The sequence below is a fragment of the Linepithema humile genome, chromosome 5 (genome assembly GCF_040581485.1).
Source record: "Linepithema humile isolate Giens D197 chromosome 5, Lhum_UNIL_v1.0, whole genome shotgun sequence".
NCBI lineage: Eukaryota > Metazoa > Arthropoda > Insecta > Hymenoptera > Formicidae > Linepithema > Linepithema humile.
In genome coordinates this window covers 16,236,522-16,255,047 of record NC_090132.1, presented here as the reverse complement: position 1 = coordinate 16,255,047, position 18,526 = coordinate 16,236,522, and the positions used below count along the sequence as shown (strand labels likewise).

At 34.6% G+C, this 18,526-nt stretch overlaps 1 protein-coding gene and 2 non-coding genes across 5 annotated transcripts in view; all 3 read left to right on the top strand.

Moving 5' to 3' along the window:
• The window catches only part of LOC105669417 (xaa-Pro aminopeptidase ApepP), a 31,399-nt gene that overhangs the window by 8,775 nt on the left and 4,098 nt on the right, over positions 1 to 18,526 (top strand). For 2 of the 3 annotated variants that reach the window (XM_067355893.1, XM_012362370.2), the window contains exons 2-4: positions 16,653 to 16,876; positions 17,304 to 17,345; positions 17,769 to 17,948. In XM_067355893.1, the coding sequence (XP_067211994.1) occupies positions 16,805 to 16,876; positions 17,304 to 17,345; positions 17,769 to 17,948 (294 nt within the window). In that variant the 5' untranslated portion in view covers positions 16,653 to 16,804. The remainder of the gene's footprint in view (positions 1 to 16,652; positions 16,877 to 17,303; positions 17,346 to 17,768; positions 17,949 to 18,526) is intronic. The other variant, XM_012362371.2, reaches the window with a different exon arrangement.
• Positions 1,095 to 1,167, top strand: TRNAA-AGC (transfer RNA alanine (anticodon AGC)). The gene has a single exon. It is a non-coding gene; the product is annotated as a tRNA-Ala (tRNA).
• TRNAA-AGC (transfer RNA alanine (anticodon AGC)) lies at positions 16,303 to 16,375 on the top strand. Its single transcript has one exon. It is a non-coding gene; the product is annotated as a tRNA-Ala (tRNA).

Genomic DNA, 18,526 nt, shown 5'->3' with positions numbered 1-18,526 from the left:
CTTTAATTACGATAGTAAAATCTGTGCTACATGTGGACGTTAAATATATACGTTCGATTTTTCAAACTTGAAGGACGTTAAAAGATATATATAGTAAAATCTTAATTTTTAATAGAGTTCTAAAGTTTACTTTGACAAGATCTTAATTTCAGGCTTGATTAATGAAGTTTAGAATGAACCCTAAAAGAGAAAAGATAAACCAAGTTGTAAAATTTGAATATATTGGGAGCAACATTATAGAATTTTATTTTGTATATGAAATGATAAGTTTTAAATTAAAGAAACCGAAACAGCAGGATTAATGTTTAAACTTTCAAAAGGAAAAGAGAATATCTATTAGATTACGTTGAAAAGAAAGCGCCTTGAAAAAAATTAATCAAATTTATATCTCTGTGCCGCGAAATACTGTGTCGCACGTGTTGCACGTGTTGCACGTGTTCACGCACATACATACTTGTTCCGAAATAAGCATCTTTATGGTATATACAACACTTTGGCATGCACATTATTTATGAATGAACGTAAGATAGGTCATGATACTACATCTGCCTACTATACGGTATATCCACTGTACATTTGTGTCAAGATTTTAATTTAACACATGCCATGCATATGATATGAAACAGATGGGAATCTCACTGCAAAGCTAATACTCTGCCACTAAAACATGCCGCTTTCATTTTGATAAATACAATATCAGTTTTTGTGCTAATTTTTACAATTATTAATTATTCAGATGAATTTCACTCATGCGAATATTAAACTATCATTTAGGTTTTATTAACGAGATGTGTTTTATTTTTTTAAGAAATTTTTAGACACAAAATGGTATTTTATTAACGACATTCTGCTATCTATAAACATACTATAAAGATGCGATACAAAAAAGGTTGAACAAAAATATTTAATTAATAAAATTAATTTATCACAATAACACAATCTTTAATATTAGCACACTTAAACACAATTAAATCAATAGTTTTTGCATTTCATGTTATAATTTAATTCTCATCACACCTATGTTACAATAAATGATTACACGTGTTAATCTCAAAGTCTCTCGTGAGGAGCTGAGAATACCTCAACTACGTATTGGGGGCGTAGCTCAGATGGTAGAGCGCTCGCTTAGCATGCGAGAGGTACCGGGATCGATGCCCGGCGCCTCCAATCACTTTTTTTTAATTACTTGAAGAATTTATTAAAATAATATTTTGCAATTTATTCTTCTTTAACTTTAAAAAATTATTGTTAAAATTGAAAGAATAAAATTTATATTGATTTTTTTAAGCTTTTTTTTAAATTATCTTAAACGATTATTGCATGATTCTTTAATTATATGCTAATTTTTAATTATATAAATTTTAGCTACAATTGACAGAAAACAATATTTATTATCTTCAATTTTTATACATACATTTTTTTACTGATGAGTTATACAGAGAAAATAGAATAGACATATTCCGATCTATGTTAGACTTCACTAAAGTGATAATTACTATTGTGAATGAAAAAGTAATCGGCCAGCTATAATCCGGATTAATATACAATAAATTTAAAAATTTGAACACGCAACGTGCATATAGACATTAGAAATTTTCTCAAACATCTTCTAGCTTAATAAAAAGAAATTTACCTACTAAACTGCTAAAAAATTCGTGATTAACCCACAGTTCTTACAAATCTTCTAGAACCTTTTTTTCGGTTGCAGCTATTACAATGCAGCTATGACATTCGCGCGAGAATAAAACTGTGCATTGCTTCTCCGTAATTATCTCTGGTTTAAAATTTATTATCTATCATATTAAAATATTATATATTTTATTATTCATTATCATGCACGTACGATTACTTTTATGTTGCGTTTCAAATGAAAAAAAATTTTTAATAGAACGAAATTAATTCTTTGCAAAGTGGAGATGATTGTGAAATTGATTAGCTGTGTACACGCCGTTAGCCGTGATCTCTCCGTGAGGGGCGGTATCGTATCCACATATGGAGACCCGTCGCATCGCGTCGCGCGGCAGGTATAGCATTTAGACATTCTCTACCGCGCTGGCCTAAGCTCGCTTAGCTCCTCAGACTACCTTCTCGACTAGTCTGTTCCCCGGTTGATTCTAAACCGTGATTTACCAACAACCGTCGGATAAATTGCGGATGCTGGTTCATGGCGCACGCGCTACTCCTAATCCGCCTTCTAATCTACATACCTGAAATTCTTCTCACGTATCGTATCCGCACATACATATGTAGGAGTGTGTGCGTGTATTATATAGTGTGTAGTTCCTTGTATCTCAGACTTCCCTCACGCTCTCTAGTCCTAATCCTCGAGCATCGTTGTTAATCTCTCTAGGTTTGTGTAGAATATCACTTAATCGTTCATTTCCATCTCTATTAAATATTGAAATTTTTAAAAAGCTTCTCGACCACTTGCATTAAATTTATTAATTTATTAAATTGAGTTTACTATTAATAACGGTGATATATTTCTGTTACAATTTCATAGTACTCACTTAGAAAGTGATATAACATTTTTTATCATTTTTAACATTTTCCCCGAGTTTTTATCTAAAATTATTCTCTCTTAAAATAAACTTGCTATTGCAATAAGCAACCCAAATAGAAAATTGTAAATGCTTTAGTAACAAGGTAGATAAAATAATGCTGGCTCACGATCCACTAATTTACCCGATGTCTAGACGTAGGAATACATTTGTCATTTTCTCCGTCTTTTACACGTCGACATTATTCAGTGCAACTGATATAATAGCTTTCTTCCTTAATTGCTTATGTTTAAAATTAAAAATAGAAAACTATGTTAAAAATAGTTTCATATAAACTGAAGGTGCTAAATACAATATTACGGATAAAATAAGCATGAAAATAAAAAAGAAATAATCGACAGTGTTAAAGAAAATATTTAAGATATTACATTGTATCGTATTTTAAGTCAGTACAAAATCCGTCAAACTGATTTTACCAACCACGGGAATAGATCTTAATAAAAGCAGGAGAGACAGAAGTGGGAATATATTGATTCAGTTTTCCGCAGCGGCCGTTTACATTGGTATTCCACTTAAGAAATACGTTTCACTCTCCCTCGAGAGAGAAAGAGAGTTAAACTATCCCCTAAAATAGGGTCAATGAAAGAAACTCTCCCGTATATAGGCCTATCGTTCAACCCCTCGCGCCTCGTGCTCTCCTGTTGAGCCGCATGTTTTTTCTTTGTTCAGCACTTCAGCATTTACCAAGCATTATTGCGAATGTGCCCGACGCGTGCGACGTGCCGCGCGAATGAGCAGAGACGCGCCGCGTACATCTACGTTACATATGTAGCATACGCATGAATCAGGTAGGGAAGAAGCGTGACACGTCCTGCAACCCTAATAATGCGTGTATGCATATGGTGACGTAATACGTTCTGACACGTGCGACGACGATATAGTTTCAAGAATGATATAACTTGAAGAACATACCAAGTCCTTTGCGCTCTTTTAAATATGCAAACGTTTGTTGTGATTAATAATGAAATATTAAAAGTAAAATTTACGAAATGGAACAATTGCAATCATATTCTTATGTCTCTAAATTTGAATGAATTTTTGTTAGCTTAATGGAAGTATTAAAATCTTAATAAAATTCACGATATATATATTGAGAATTAATTTATTAGGAAAAGTCAAAAAGTAAAGGAACATTTAAAGAATCAAACCCTTCAAAATGTTCTTTTATTTTTTTTACTTCTCGTGGAAGCAGGAAAATTTAGGATAAGAGTGAGAACAAAGCTCTGTGATTCGAATGAATAATTTCATATTTTATTTATTCGCTGATTTGCTTGTATCTCTTTCAACGACTGGCTAGATAACAAACGCAGCTTATTGTATGATAAAAATCGATTTGCTATTTTTTACAAACTTCTACCGTTTTCGGCGCTTTGCTTTCCGCATCCGCCGTCTGCGCGCTTCTCGAGGATGCTCGTTGTTTATGCGTCCCGTGCACAGTTGGACCGCAGTCAGGCTTCGGCCTCGGTCCAAAAAGGAATAAAGGAGACGCTAAAGGAGCGAAGCGGAGATCATGCTTCCCCGATAACCGATGTACGTGCAGCAGTGCGTAAGGCTAAGCGCGAGCGTGTTGAGCCTATGGGGAAACGTGCATGCATGCGTATATGCCTACGAATGCATTTCTATGGTGTGCGCGCGTGATGTTCGCCGCCGCGAACGGCAAGGGGGAATCCTCGGGCCCTTCGAACACTCCCTATAGGGGCTGATGCCTTGGTAAGGCCACGCATCGTCCCCCAGGCCCTTTATTCCTCGATGTCCTTGCCCTTAAGACAAAGCACAGCCTCGATATCCGTTAAATTCGAAGAAATGAAATAGTTATCTTTTGTTTATATTGCACATTGCTATTTCAATTGATATTCGTGACACTGGGCAAGAGCTCATGCCTTAAAAATATTCGTAGAATAGTATTTATTAGTAAATTTGCAATCAACAAATGTAGAAGTGCGAAAGTATCGATAAAAATTGATTAATGGCAATTATCAGTCAGTTTGCTCTAAGCCATTTTTATTTTTAGAACTGATAATAATTTTTTACAACGTGTTTTATAGACAGAAGAAAATAAAATAATTTTGTACAAGAGTGATTTAACTAAATATAAATTTAAATTTTTATATGTTTAACAATTGCTGCACTTAGAGATTTATTAACGAATTAATAAAGATAAAAATTGAATATTTAATACTCTTTGTGCAAATATTTGCAATACATGTTCTCAGAATGTTTTCTGAGTCAACTTGGATGAAATTAAGAAATTTTTATTTTTTATAAAAGGTCAAAATCTATTTTCTCTTGCTTTGATTTGTCTGAAACACTTTTAGGATCATTACGTTCTCTAAGAAAAGATCAACAAATGATACGTTAAATTTCGCGTGGCAGAGACTTCACGTGGGCGCGTGAGCCACAATGTGTAGACGTTGCGTAACTGCTTACGTAAATTATTATTAGAAATCTCAATGTACGTAACATTTCGCGTATAAGCTGATATATCACGCGAGCACTCTCACGCATCGAACACAAGTGTTAATACACACAAATGCACTTGTAAATTTTACGTAAGACGTATTACTATCTCATCGTTTTTCTCACGATCATCAAGTTTTCTTGTATTTGAATTGTCGCATTGAATGTAATTAAGAATCGCTAAAGAATCGTGTGAATAAGCCTATAATTGTATAACTAACTTTCTATAATAGCTATTGCAGATATAACTATCAAGTAAGGGATGTATTGCACATTTAGAAAATTTTTCAAATATATCGAATATAAAAATCCACTTTAAATTGATCAAAGAGTCCGTCAGTCAAGTTGCACTGAAGATGAGGCGCATCACTCGAACATATTACGTAAACCAATATAAATAAATTCATATTTATTAAAAAAAAGGAAAACTGCCAAGAAAAAAAAAACAATAAAAATTGTATTGAGTTAAACGAGTTTGCTCGGTTTTCGTCTTTTGACGCGAAAATTATCTCTCGCACACGCGAGACCGGCGGTTTCTGTTCGATTTTGCCGGGGCCCAAGCATCGACGACGATACTACTCCCACGCTCCGACCTCTCGTGCGCTATGCGACCCTGGTAAAAATTCTCGTTCTCTATTGTTCCACCCTAATTAATGCCCCCACTCGCACCCGGACACGAACGATATTGACGCACGCTCCGCCTTCTGTCCGCAATATGCCTCTACATCTTTATACGGTCCTACTATGTCGCGCTGTCACTTATCCAATATCTGTAAACAAAAAATGGTCAACATCGTCAGTGGGAGTAAGATGAATGACTCGGCTCCACCAAGTGCATCGCGCAAATGTACTGCGAATTTGTGCAGGTGCCAAGAGATATTTTTGCGAACCGTCGAACCTTTGTATCGGCCACTGTGAAAATTCTTATCATTTAATAAACCCATAATTCTCCATATGATTAATAACTTTTTTGTGCATACGGTGATAAATATAATATTAACAGAATATAAAAGTTAATAAAGTATTTATAAATACAGTATGTATCTTATAAAAAGAATATAAAATACTCTCCTAAAATAAAAATTATATATTAAATATTTAAATAATTTCACATTTTATACAAGCAATGTAGAAATCTTGTATACAGGAGATCTATCTTAATTTACTCTTAATTTGACTTGCGATATCCACTTTTCTTTTATTAAAATATCAAGAGACTAGGTTTTCGGTATAAAGCAGTTAAAAATCACAAGACTTTTACGCAAATTAACAAAAGTAAAATAAATATAATGAAGAAATAAAATACGAAGTTTATCGTTTAATTAAATTTCAAGTCAATTAATTTTATCACGTCGACTTTTCGTCGCGATACGAACACCATTATCGGTGAGCTAATTGGTTTGCAGATAGATATCACGCAGAATTTCGCACGATAGCTGGAGGTCACCTTTTTTTTAACACAAAATGTCGCATCGTGTACCAGGTTACTATGTTGCGCGCCGCGTTCCGTTTACAAATGTAACACGGTCGGCTTTTCGCCAACGTGCCTTCGTTGCAGCTTCTGTTTCCCTGTGTAATTGCAAACTGCCGTTTGTTTACAGCAAATTGTTGCAACTCCTCGCACATTGCAACGATGATTGAAAAAATATTTTAACGATTACGCACGAACATAATTTACGCGCATTTGGCCTGTAATTTTGCAAAATATCCTCTTCTTTTTATTGAAAATTATGCTATCGTTCCACATATTTTGCAATTTGCAAATTTAGAGAGAAAATTACATTGTTGCTATTTTACAGATACAGATAATGAGAAATGCTGCAGATAGATCAAATCTAAACTTCAAATATTTTGCAAACTACAAATTACGCGTAATTTATTCATTTTTTATTGTACAATTTTTTTTATCATTAAAAAATGTATTATTTTTTACAAATAGCATCAATTTGTTGTAATTATGCTACTATAAAGATACATTATTAATGAAACAAATAAATTAGAAAATATCATTCGTGCCTCTCGTTGTCTGGCTCAATGTACATTTCATTTGCTTTTAATGCGTAAAAAATATAAACAATTGAATAATTATATTGTTGCAATTACGTGCAACGCGTGTCGGCAGACACGCATGTATACATCAGCGAGACAGAGAAACTAACGTCATCTTCCTACATTCCTATTACTTGAGTGTTTCATCTGTTTGTAACCCATTCGTGAAATTATTGATTCGAGCTTTTCACCCGGGTCTCGCGACGAATTCCGCCTGCGCATCTTCGCAGCTATTAAATCGTAGCACAAACTCAAACCAATCCTCTTAGCGAATCAAGTCGACATTCACTCCCGCAATGTTGATACTCCTCTAATATCGCGGTAACGAGCGCAAGCTACCTCCTCGTTGTCGCGTTAATCTCCTTCATAAAATTAAGTTTGCGATATTATAATATCGCGGCTTCTAATTCCGTCATCTTCGATTATCCTATTTGTGGACTTACATGTGTCATTTCTACAATATTCTCATAAAGTTATTTTCAAAATAATTATGAAATAGTTATGAAAGATAATAGAATAAATAGCACGCAACTTTCAACAACACACAACAGTAATAGCTACTTAAGCGATAATGCATTTTGTCAAAACTTCTTTTTTATCTACGAAATTTAATATGCAACTATTCGTGAAAGCATTCGAACGATTTTATTTCGATTACAAATATATTATTATTTGCACGCACATTTGTGACGATATCTCATTAATATACGTAGAATATTTTATATTTTACAAAAAAAATAAACATTAAATCTGTAAGTCAATATGACAAGCTAGTAATCTAAATATAAACTTAATAATATTGATAAAATAATCATTTTGCGATTTACATCAGTTTAATATATAAATGGAGTAGCATATCTTATATCGCGAATTTTATTGATATTATCTCGCGTGAGTGCACGAATGAAGAATATAACAAGTGGAATATGACAAGCAGGCATCGCTCCACTTTTTTTTACACATCCTCTGCTGAAATCGGAAGAAACGCATATTTTCCATAAAAGAGGAAGAAAATAGAATGCAAAAAAGAATTAACGTAATGAAGGAGACCTGCATAGTCGAAATATCCTTTAAATATGATCGCGGTAGGTTAACAAATTATAGTCTCTTGATATCCCGTTACATTCGATTCAGTTATCATACGAGAATGTAACAAGCGATGTAAACGATAATCTCGCCGAGCAGTAGTCCCAACACTTCGGGTTACAAGGGCACCGCGAACATCTGCCGGACCGTTCTGGGATGGCCGGGGCAACGGGACAACCCCCTTGATGCCGATAACCGTTGCACCATAGCGTTTCGGTTACCAACTGACTGCGTCAAATGCGCTACCCCCTCCTCAAGGGTGGCGCTTGAAAATCACTCCCTGTGCCCTCGTGTTACCCTGCTACCGAACCGCCCTTGTTTTCCAATAAATACAAAGCATTTCCGTCGATTGCCGCGGTTGCTGCGGAAAAGAAATTCGAGCGCATCGTCCGACTTGCGGCTCTTATTCTCAATTACGTTTCTCCGTTCGTTCACGTCCCGCGGAGGATTATCGGAAACTGATGCCTAAAACCTACCGTCGCCTGATGGCGGCCTATTCCGTTTCCGGTCGAGTTTCCACCGGGTCGCGTCACGGCGACTGGCCTCCGCGACTTATCGATCTTCGCGTGTCACTGTCGCGGCGAGCGATGACTGCTCGCGGTCACGGAATGGGAACATCACCTCTAACTCCGTATGCCATCCCGTTCCGCGCACCAATCGGGAATTCCTATTCCGATCCGATATTCCCGTTTACTACGTTTGCTTGTTATCCACTGTCGAACTATTGATTCGTTTTGTTGCCTAGTTGACTGTCACTATCACATTCTTTTATCCGTTAAGGAAAATTTTGCACTCGGAAGTGCGCGCGACCACTGTTTTACATATGATTAAGCTTCTCTTTCTTATTAGCGTTCAGCTTCTTGTAGATATGCAGTGCAGACGCTTTATTTTGTATCACATTATATTTTTTTAAATAAGGTTTATGTGTATATTTTTCTAAGATATTTTGATACGACGATATATATAAACATTTTATTAATATCATAATAACTTTCTATTTTAATCATGCGAATATGAATTTAGTCGATCAAATAATTATTGTTCGTGATAATCGCAATATTCTTCCTTTTTTCATAATGATTATGTATATTACAATTTATGTGAGATTGCAATTTGCAGAAATTAAACTATACAAGTGTCTTTATTTTTTTTATTTATATTATTAATAATGCACGCATGCAACATGTCGTAGAATAGAAAAATATGTTGAATCTCTTAGTTACAATTTTCTTTGAATGTTATATATAATATTTGTTTTTAATAGAGAAAATATTATTGATAAGGAAAATGATTTACTATTGGAACTATGCTCTCACTATTTTCTCATCTTACATTCTGTGTTCCTGTTTAGTAGGAAAGTCTAGTAAAGAACCTCTTTGTCGCATCGATTTCCTTAACTATACTAGTCTTTGTCTTTTCTCTATTCTCTATCGCCTCCTCACATAGCTCTGTACACTAGACAGATATTCCCAAGATAAATCATATTTATGATCTTGCAGAAAAGAAAAAGGTCGAAATTATTTTATTATGTATAATCCAAGCAAATTGAAAAAAAGTGTATTATACAACGGATAAGAGATTCTATTTATCGTATATATTTACTTACATGAAGCGTCAATTAACACAAGGATTTCTAAACGTTTCCGTTTGACGTCACTGCCGGAGTGTCGCGATCGAGACCTTCGTTGTAGATGCCCGTACACGTGCCGTCTCAACACGTGCCGCCGTGTTATCTATCAAGGCTGCACGCATCAGCGGAAGCAACCAATCGGCCCGTTTGATTTGGCGCGCGCATCCTTCGCAGCGGATCAGCGCCGTCGCGTCGCTGCACGACAACCCCTATCGCCAACCCCTCGCGTCAATGTGCGCATTCGCGGTATCCGGACCCGAATCGAACCTCTGTCGCGGGATGCTACCCTGGCAGGGTGGCGGGCACCGGCGACGCTTCGTCCGTCGGAAGGAGCCGCTAAAAACCTGGGACCTGCGACGCATCTTTTTCGTGGCGCGACTTTTGGCCGGCGAACGCCTGGAGACGAGGTTTGCGGCCTTGACGGTGGCTCGGAGAGAGCCACTTAAGCAGGTGACCATCTCACTACGGCCAGGGCCGTATAGCGCGCGAGGTGGTCAGTGGCGGGAAACGTTCGAATTCCGTAGGGTGGAAGAGAGTAACGACTCGGTCGGTGGTGGAAGCGGAGGGCGAGGGCGGTCGGGCGCGGGGATGCGACCGGGAGCGATTTATGATGTCTTTTTACCGCCATCTCCGTCTTCCTTTTTCCGCCATTCTTTTTCCGCCCCCCGGCCTCCTCCCTTCCGCCCGCCGCGCCGTCACCGGGGTGCACACGCACACCGATTCCCCCCGGGTTATCGATCTCCGCCGATGACGCCTGACGGCGCCAGCGCGCCGCTCTCGGATTCGTCGCCCTCCATCGCTGCGTATATGTACGTACGTACATATATCCATGTGCATCAAACGTGTGCGATGGATGCAGCTGCGTGGAAAGCACGTTCCCGATGGAGGGTAGCGTGAACGGATACGCGCGCGCGTATGCGCGGCACAAACGGGGATGTTTTGTCCCCCACTTTTTCCATTTGCCGCAACGATGCAACGGAAGGTACGGTGTAGATATCATTATGATTAAACAGCCGTTGCGTTTCAGCTAATATATGATAGAGAATAAACTAATGCACTTTCGCATCCTAGAAGAGACAACAAGAGATATTTGTATAATTTATATATTTTTTTTATATTTGTGAAATATATAATATATCAAGTTTATTTTATTTCAAAGATTGCTATTAGATTGTATATTATTAATACATTTAATTTAATATTCTCTACGATTAATGAAGCGTGTGTCAGAATAGAAATCTAAAAGCAACTCTATCTATCAGATACTGATTTATAAAATTAGAAGTTTAGCATCTCTTAGTTTCAGTTTCGAAGATAACTCAGGTTTTTGTCATTATCGCTGTATTGTACGATATAAATTTATCGAATCCTTTTACATGCATTGCCTGATCGAAATATTTCCCTTGGTCCATTCATTGTTAGAAACATTCGGTATTTTTAATTTCTATTATAAGTTTCGTGCTTTTATCGCACATTTACTCTTATAAAGTTGAACTTATCGCAACAACGTTTGCCGCGTGAAAAAGTGGACGAAGTAGAACAACCCCCGTATAAACGCTAATCCCACTTCTACTACCCTGTTGTAAAAAGCCTCGAGCCATCCCAAATCGAAGCCGTACCTACCGGCCACCGAAGATGAACCCCTGTTAGTTAAGCAAAGGGGACGTTTAACCGGCTTTTCGACTTTTCGACTTTTTCAACCGCGTTCATACTTTCTCGGCCATATGAATCGCTGATCCGACATTCCTCGCTTCGTTCCTCGACGACGAGCCTCATAAATTTGACGAATCAATGACGCGACATGAGACACCGATGACAGAATAGAAACGTCTCGCTACTAAGGAACCATATCGAGATATGGAAGTTTCAGGGATAAGAAACAGTAATAATTGCTTTAACAAAAACGGCGGAAGAAGGAGCATCGAGCAAAGGATTAAATTGATGCAGCTGCTGAAAATGCAAATATCGTAAATCATCTGACTTCTTGCAACCTATGCAATCCTGATCAATAGATACTGAAGATCATCTCGAGACGTTGCGCAACTAGTTCGTAGATTCAATGTATATTAACTTTCCCTGCTTTTTTAATACAGATAAATATGTAGATACATGATTTCTCTAAAAAGATACTTTTACAGAATATAATCAATTTCATAAGAATAATTAATAAAAAATGAAATTATTCTCTGATTAAAATATCGAAAAATTAAAAAGCGTTTTATGAACAGCGTGATGTCTTTTTCATATTTACATAAATGCATTTAGAAATCCACCTTAAAAGAGACATGTTATTTACTTTTCAGGCCTCTTTTCCGCGTTGCTCATTAGTCGATTCGCGTTGCGAATCTTTAGTTACGAGCTATAAAATCGTAAATAAATTAGTCTAAAAGTCTGAAGAACATACGTATCTTTTAAGACATAGCATCACGTATCTTACAAATATTTTACAATAGTTGCTGAAAACGTGAGTAGCAAGAAAAAAGCAAATAGACATCAACTACAAAAATCAGTCAGAAATTGCAGAGCTCAATTTCACTTTATAATTATCTCTCTTTTACTTTATATTATCTTAAAATTAAGCTCTCATTTTTTCTCTTCCAATATTTTACTCTGTACTTTAAATCGTTTATACCAAAAAAATGCATTATAAATACAAAAAGAACATCATGTGTGTTTATGATTAATTTTAGACTCTCAATGTTTTTATTTTAATGTTACTATTTAAATAAAACTCTGGCAATTATATTAGCAATATCTGATTTCAAATGTAGGACAAGAATACGAATTATCATATATCGTTATCGACACGTTGACATAAGTCACAGAATCACATCGTTTTGCTCTTTCGTTCAATAAGCTTCATGTTAAAATGAATGATGTTGAAATTATATCTACATTTATCTTGCATTGTCATCATCAACGACATATTTTTTTTATTCATAATTATAATATAGTAAATTTATTAAATGTTTGCCATCAATTTGTCAGATTACGTTTGGTAGTTTCGTTCAGTTTTTGTCATCAATCTGCCGTCATACCACTCGGGTAGAACACAATCTCTATACATACGCAATCTGCCGCAACATTCTAATCGAGTCTCTGCTGCCAAATTGCTGGCATACTGCTAACATTTTGCTTACTAGGAGAGTATCAACAAAAGAAAGATAGAAAACTATCTGCAAGCTACGAGCAAGAAACTGGTCCACGAACACGAGATGAAATCGCGGCAAATTTCTAGAGATTATGTGAGCCTGTTCAGTAGATGCGAAAGATCATCTCGAAGAATAGTCCAGTCTTGCAGCATCTCGATCATCTCTCGTTTTGCGCGTCATTCAATATTACACGCACTATTCATGAGATATTTATGATTGGAAGCCAAAATTATACTCGAAAGCAAGCGCTTGAAAATAATCCTTGACGATAATTTTCATGAGAAATTCGGTTCGCGTTCTTGCAGATATCAATTTTGCTATATACAGCCGCAGTCTACATTAAATAATTTATAAATATATTGATAATCAATGCAATCACACAGCCAAAATCACAGGAAAGAGAATTTTATAAACTGCATATATTTTACTTTCAATGATTTTTAAGATATATTATCAAATCGTTTACGGTTTAAACAGCCGCACGTTTGTCTATCTTGCAAATATAATAATATAATAATAATAATATAATAATTTTTTCAAATACTCTCGATGACACACAACGTTGTTGATTTAACAAGTTTAAATAAAAATAATGTGACGAGTATATCCGGAATATCACGAGCGATGACCATTGCGCCGCGCGAGAATCGCGCCGACTGTTGAGCCCTTCTAGCTCTTCGTCATGCTGTTAGCCGAGTTGGCTTGAAGCACGAAAGTGAGTGGTGAACAAATGGTGGCAAGGTGGTACCAACTAAGAAAGCGAATCACTCTCTGGCCTCATTAAATTCACCCTCTATAATACCCGCGGACATTCGCTTCCTCGCCAGGTGCCTCCTCGACGATCGATTCGCTGCATCGCATCGCGTTCCTTGAAGCTGCTCTGCTCGACTGCGTCTGGGAATTACCCCAGGATTCATGAGAGCCTGATATCTTGGAAACTGTAAAGCGAGTGGCGAACCAACGATCGAGAGCAAAGGCGAGACAAGTGGAGCACTTTCGAAATTGAATTTAAAGCATTTAAAGACGGACGTTGCACAAGACATGAAATTATTGTTTATGCAACAATATAACATTGTTACTATATGTAATGTGTACCCGAATACGGGTTACGAATATATTTTGTCACTAGAAGCAAAGACAGAATATGTTATATTTATATGTTATATTTTGTCAAACTCTTTCATTTCTATTACTAAATCACAGGATAATTGAACTGAGACATTGAAAATTACAATAAAGTTGTAAGATATATTTATTGTTTTTTTATAAAAAATTGTTTTGACAAGCGAAGAAAACGTGTGATCATAAAAAGATCATATACTTATTTATTCTTATAGTGTTATCATAGATATATTATATATTATATCAAACAATCATTATTTTGAATATTTATATAATATTTATTACCAATTATGTTTTTATATTTATCATATTTACCAATTATGTTGCATGTTATTATTATTTTTACGTAGTTTAAAACAGGAGTATTATAAAATGAGAAGAGTCGAAAACATTTCTTTAGTCATCAGTAAGCATATCATATTTTAATCGACGCAAGCATAATTAATATTCAATTTATCTGAAATAACTCGTTTATTTAAAAAATTGTAACAACTTTTGTTATGTTTATGATTATTATAGATAGCAAGTTTTATAAGCGGACTGACATTTTAGACCATATACCGTAAATAGCATGTTAAACCTATTTTGATTGAAATGGTTTACTTACCTTTGTCTGATGAGAAATAATACAATACAATATTTCTGTAACTATAACAAGACAATAGTTTTCATTTTTATTTGTACGATTATAAATTTTATTATAAAGAAAAGATGTTATTCTATATTTGAAATTGTATTTTATGCAATAGTTTTGCGTGCGCAATTTTCATTGTAATAACACAACGGAATTTCTTTCCTCTGATGGCATCTTTGGCCACAATAGATAAGGAATAACAAAAAATTTGTAAGCCTCTTCGGAGTGAGGGGAGGATAAGCGATGCAATATTTACAGCACGCAAGAAAATTACAGAGAAAATTATCAAGCTGAAAATTGTAAGGTTACATCGGAGTAAAACTTCCCTACTGCACGCTCCTACTTCCCTAGTAATATATTTAATATTACTTGATGTTTACGTTAAATTATTAAATTAAACAATATGTTGACCCAGTTACGATGCATTAATGATAAAATGTGCGGACGCGTGCGCGCATGTTTTTGCCCGAATTATATTCGATCCGTTCTCCACACCCGCTTATGAAATTGATCCCTTTGTCGCGAGCGGCGATACGCGACGCACATCTTTCCGTACGACGTCGCAAAAAGGCAGAATTTGAACAAGTAAAAAAGAAGGTGAAAAGGAGGGAGAAGGGGGAAGCGTGAGCCATTTAACTAAATATCATTATAACGCATACTATTGATGAGATGTCGGTAACGGTTCGATACATGACGATCAAAACGTACATTTTGGGACGACGAAGCTTCGAGTTCGATATGCTTTCCTGGTATGCGAGCACCACTTAGCACACCCTCTGGATTCCCATGGGACGTGTGTATATATATATATATATATAAATTAAACTCGAGAGCAACACATTGTTTATTGCACAAAGATATAGGACTCTAGATGCGCTCTATAGAAGCTCTAAACGCTTGCATAGCGCATGAAATCATTGTAGAATTTATATGAAATTTTTTAAATATAATAGACAGCGTTGATAATGATTACTTTTGTCTTTCACAGATTATTGATTTAACTTTCTCAACGAATTTCAATATTTTTTGAAATTTCTATTATATATTTCTGATAATTGAAGACAAATAAGTGTGTCCTGTTTTCTTTTTCTTTTATCTATGCTCTTGCAAAGTTTTAATTATGCATTTCTGTAAAGGGATTATTTGTTTATATTGAATTCAAATTTATGTGATCCTCACATATATACTGAATTGTTCTAACAAATTATTATATTAAAATTATTATTATATGCAAGAATCATTGTTGTGCCATCTTTCTGCGTAATTTGAATGTTTGGATAGATAAGAATTTTTTTATAATCTTTTAATTTATTTAATAACGGCATAAAATTCATGATTACATTCTATCTTTATAAATTATTTATTTTAACTCTTTCTCTCTCTGTTTTATACACAAGACTTGCATTCATATTTTGGATAAAATTTGTCATAATAATAATTGATCGCAAATAATTTTTGAACAATATATATTTTTTACATATATATTATATATATATATATGTATGTATGTATGTATGTATGTATGTGTGTGTGTAGTACAAATATATAAGTTTATATGTTTACAAACATAGAACACTTGATCTGCATTCATTACAACAGCTTTTGTAAGAAGGGGGCGTAGCTCAGATGGTAGAGCGCTCGCTTAGCATGCGAGAGGTACCGGGATCGATACCCGGCGCCTCCAATTATTTTTTATGTTTATTAATTTGTTGCATTTAAATTTATACATTTTTTTCTTATCCCCTAAGTATTATTTTATATACATTTTGCTTTTTGTTGTCTAAAATGATCTTGTCATCAAATAAAATCAAAGTAAACTTTTTTGATCAAAGTTACTCGAAATTTTATTTATCAATTAATATTAAGTAGATAAAATCAATTTCAAAATTTATTTTCTTACATACTACCGTTGCACTTCATGTCATATTTGCCAAAAGAATAAAAACTTTGTTCTGATACAGAATTAGCAAGAGCTGATGCCAATAAATTATCGGAGCCCCAGAGGAATTATAATGGTGCCACAAGATCGTACTGTCCCGCAAATGCTTACGTCGGAAATCAACCAGTCAATCGACACGACAGTTCTCTACGATTGAAACAACTCAGATCCGAGATGGTCCGTGTGGCGGCAGTTCAAGGGCCAGCCCTTGACGGTTACATCATTACATCGGATGATGAGCATCAAGTGAGTTTTATGTCATTGATATGATTAACTTGACTCGATGTTAATGAATATGAATTATCGGTCTATTAATATATAATCTTAATAATTGACGAATTATTCGTATTAGTAAATTAATTTAACTAATTGTAGATAAGTGTTAAAGATAAGAAGGAGAGATAGGAGGGATATCATAATTAAAATTTCTTTATTTATTTTAGAGATTAAAAAATTTATTTTAATAACTACAAAATTGATTTAGAAAACAATTGATTAAATGTCGACTACATTGTTACTTTACTATAAAATACTGTTTGCATTGTAAGCTGTCGATGTAATATTATTTTAACAGATCGAACTAACTCATTGGTAGTGATATTGATATACCTGCATTAATCCATGATCAATCTATGTGTTAAATGTCTTTATCTCATTGTGCTTAAATTTTCAGACAGTGAGCTTTGTTTCTCACGGCCGTGATGGCCCTTTAGAGGTATACTCGTGTGGTGTATTTGAAATATTTTAAGGCTTCTTTTAGCATTGAAAATAACACTACATAACTTTGCGTAATTATAGATAGCTTTAACTGACAGCCACGCTTGTGAGCAATCATCTTTGTAATATTTGCTGAAAAATTTTATTCGTAATTTTGGGTGCAGTGTCTAATCTCTTTTAAATCCATATAATTTTAAAATTCAACAAAATGAAAATATATTTTTCCAAATATCAAATAATAGAATTAGAAGTTTAAAAATACACTCGCGTACTTAAAGACTTTCGTTTTTACTCACAGCACTAAACGATTGGGAAATATGGATTTATGTTGAAACATTAATATATGAGCCTCTCAAAAGTCAATATAATCAATTCTATGAAATAGAAAATAAAGTAAATAATAAAAATTATTTTTGTCTAGAGTGAGGCTGTGGATCCACATGATATGAGGAGAGAATTTGTTACTGGATTCTATGGAAGTTCCGGAGAAACTGTTGTCACAATAGACAAAGCAGTACTTTGGACTGATGGTCGATATCATATTGAAGCAGATCATCAGCTGGACTGCAATTGGATTTTAATGAAATATGGTGAAGATGATGTGAGTAAAATAATTCAAATATTTTCATTATTGCACTCGTAATATAATGTGCAGACAAAATTTGAAAAAAGAATTTAGTAAGGATTTTTTATTTTTAATAAGTTTTAATAAATTTTCTATTTTATTTCTACTTTTTGTATTAATATTAATATCGGCTTATCATTGTGTACGCGTATGTTAAATTTTCCCTTTCTATTCGTTAATCAACCAAATTGTCTGTCTTTGTTTGCCTTAATAATTATTAAATTTTTTCGGAATTTACCATAAACTTATTTCCAATGTTCTCATCAGATTATTCTTAATAATGCTTTATATACTTTTATCAAGATCCCAAAGATAATAATAATTCAGAACAATAATAAGTAATTTTATTTTTTAGAATCTAGTTAAAACTATTTAATAAAACCATATAAAAAAAATTTGATTATGTAAAATTATTGAATTGTAATTTTTTATTTAATAAATCAACTTGCTTCGACATCGAAAATCTGTTGCAATCTCTTAACTTTTATTCTGATTGTGAGAAATAACACGTCATCGATCGCGATACTAAGGCTGCGCTTGCTTTGGACGCTTAC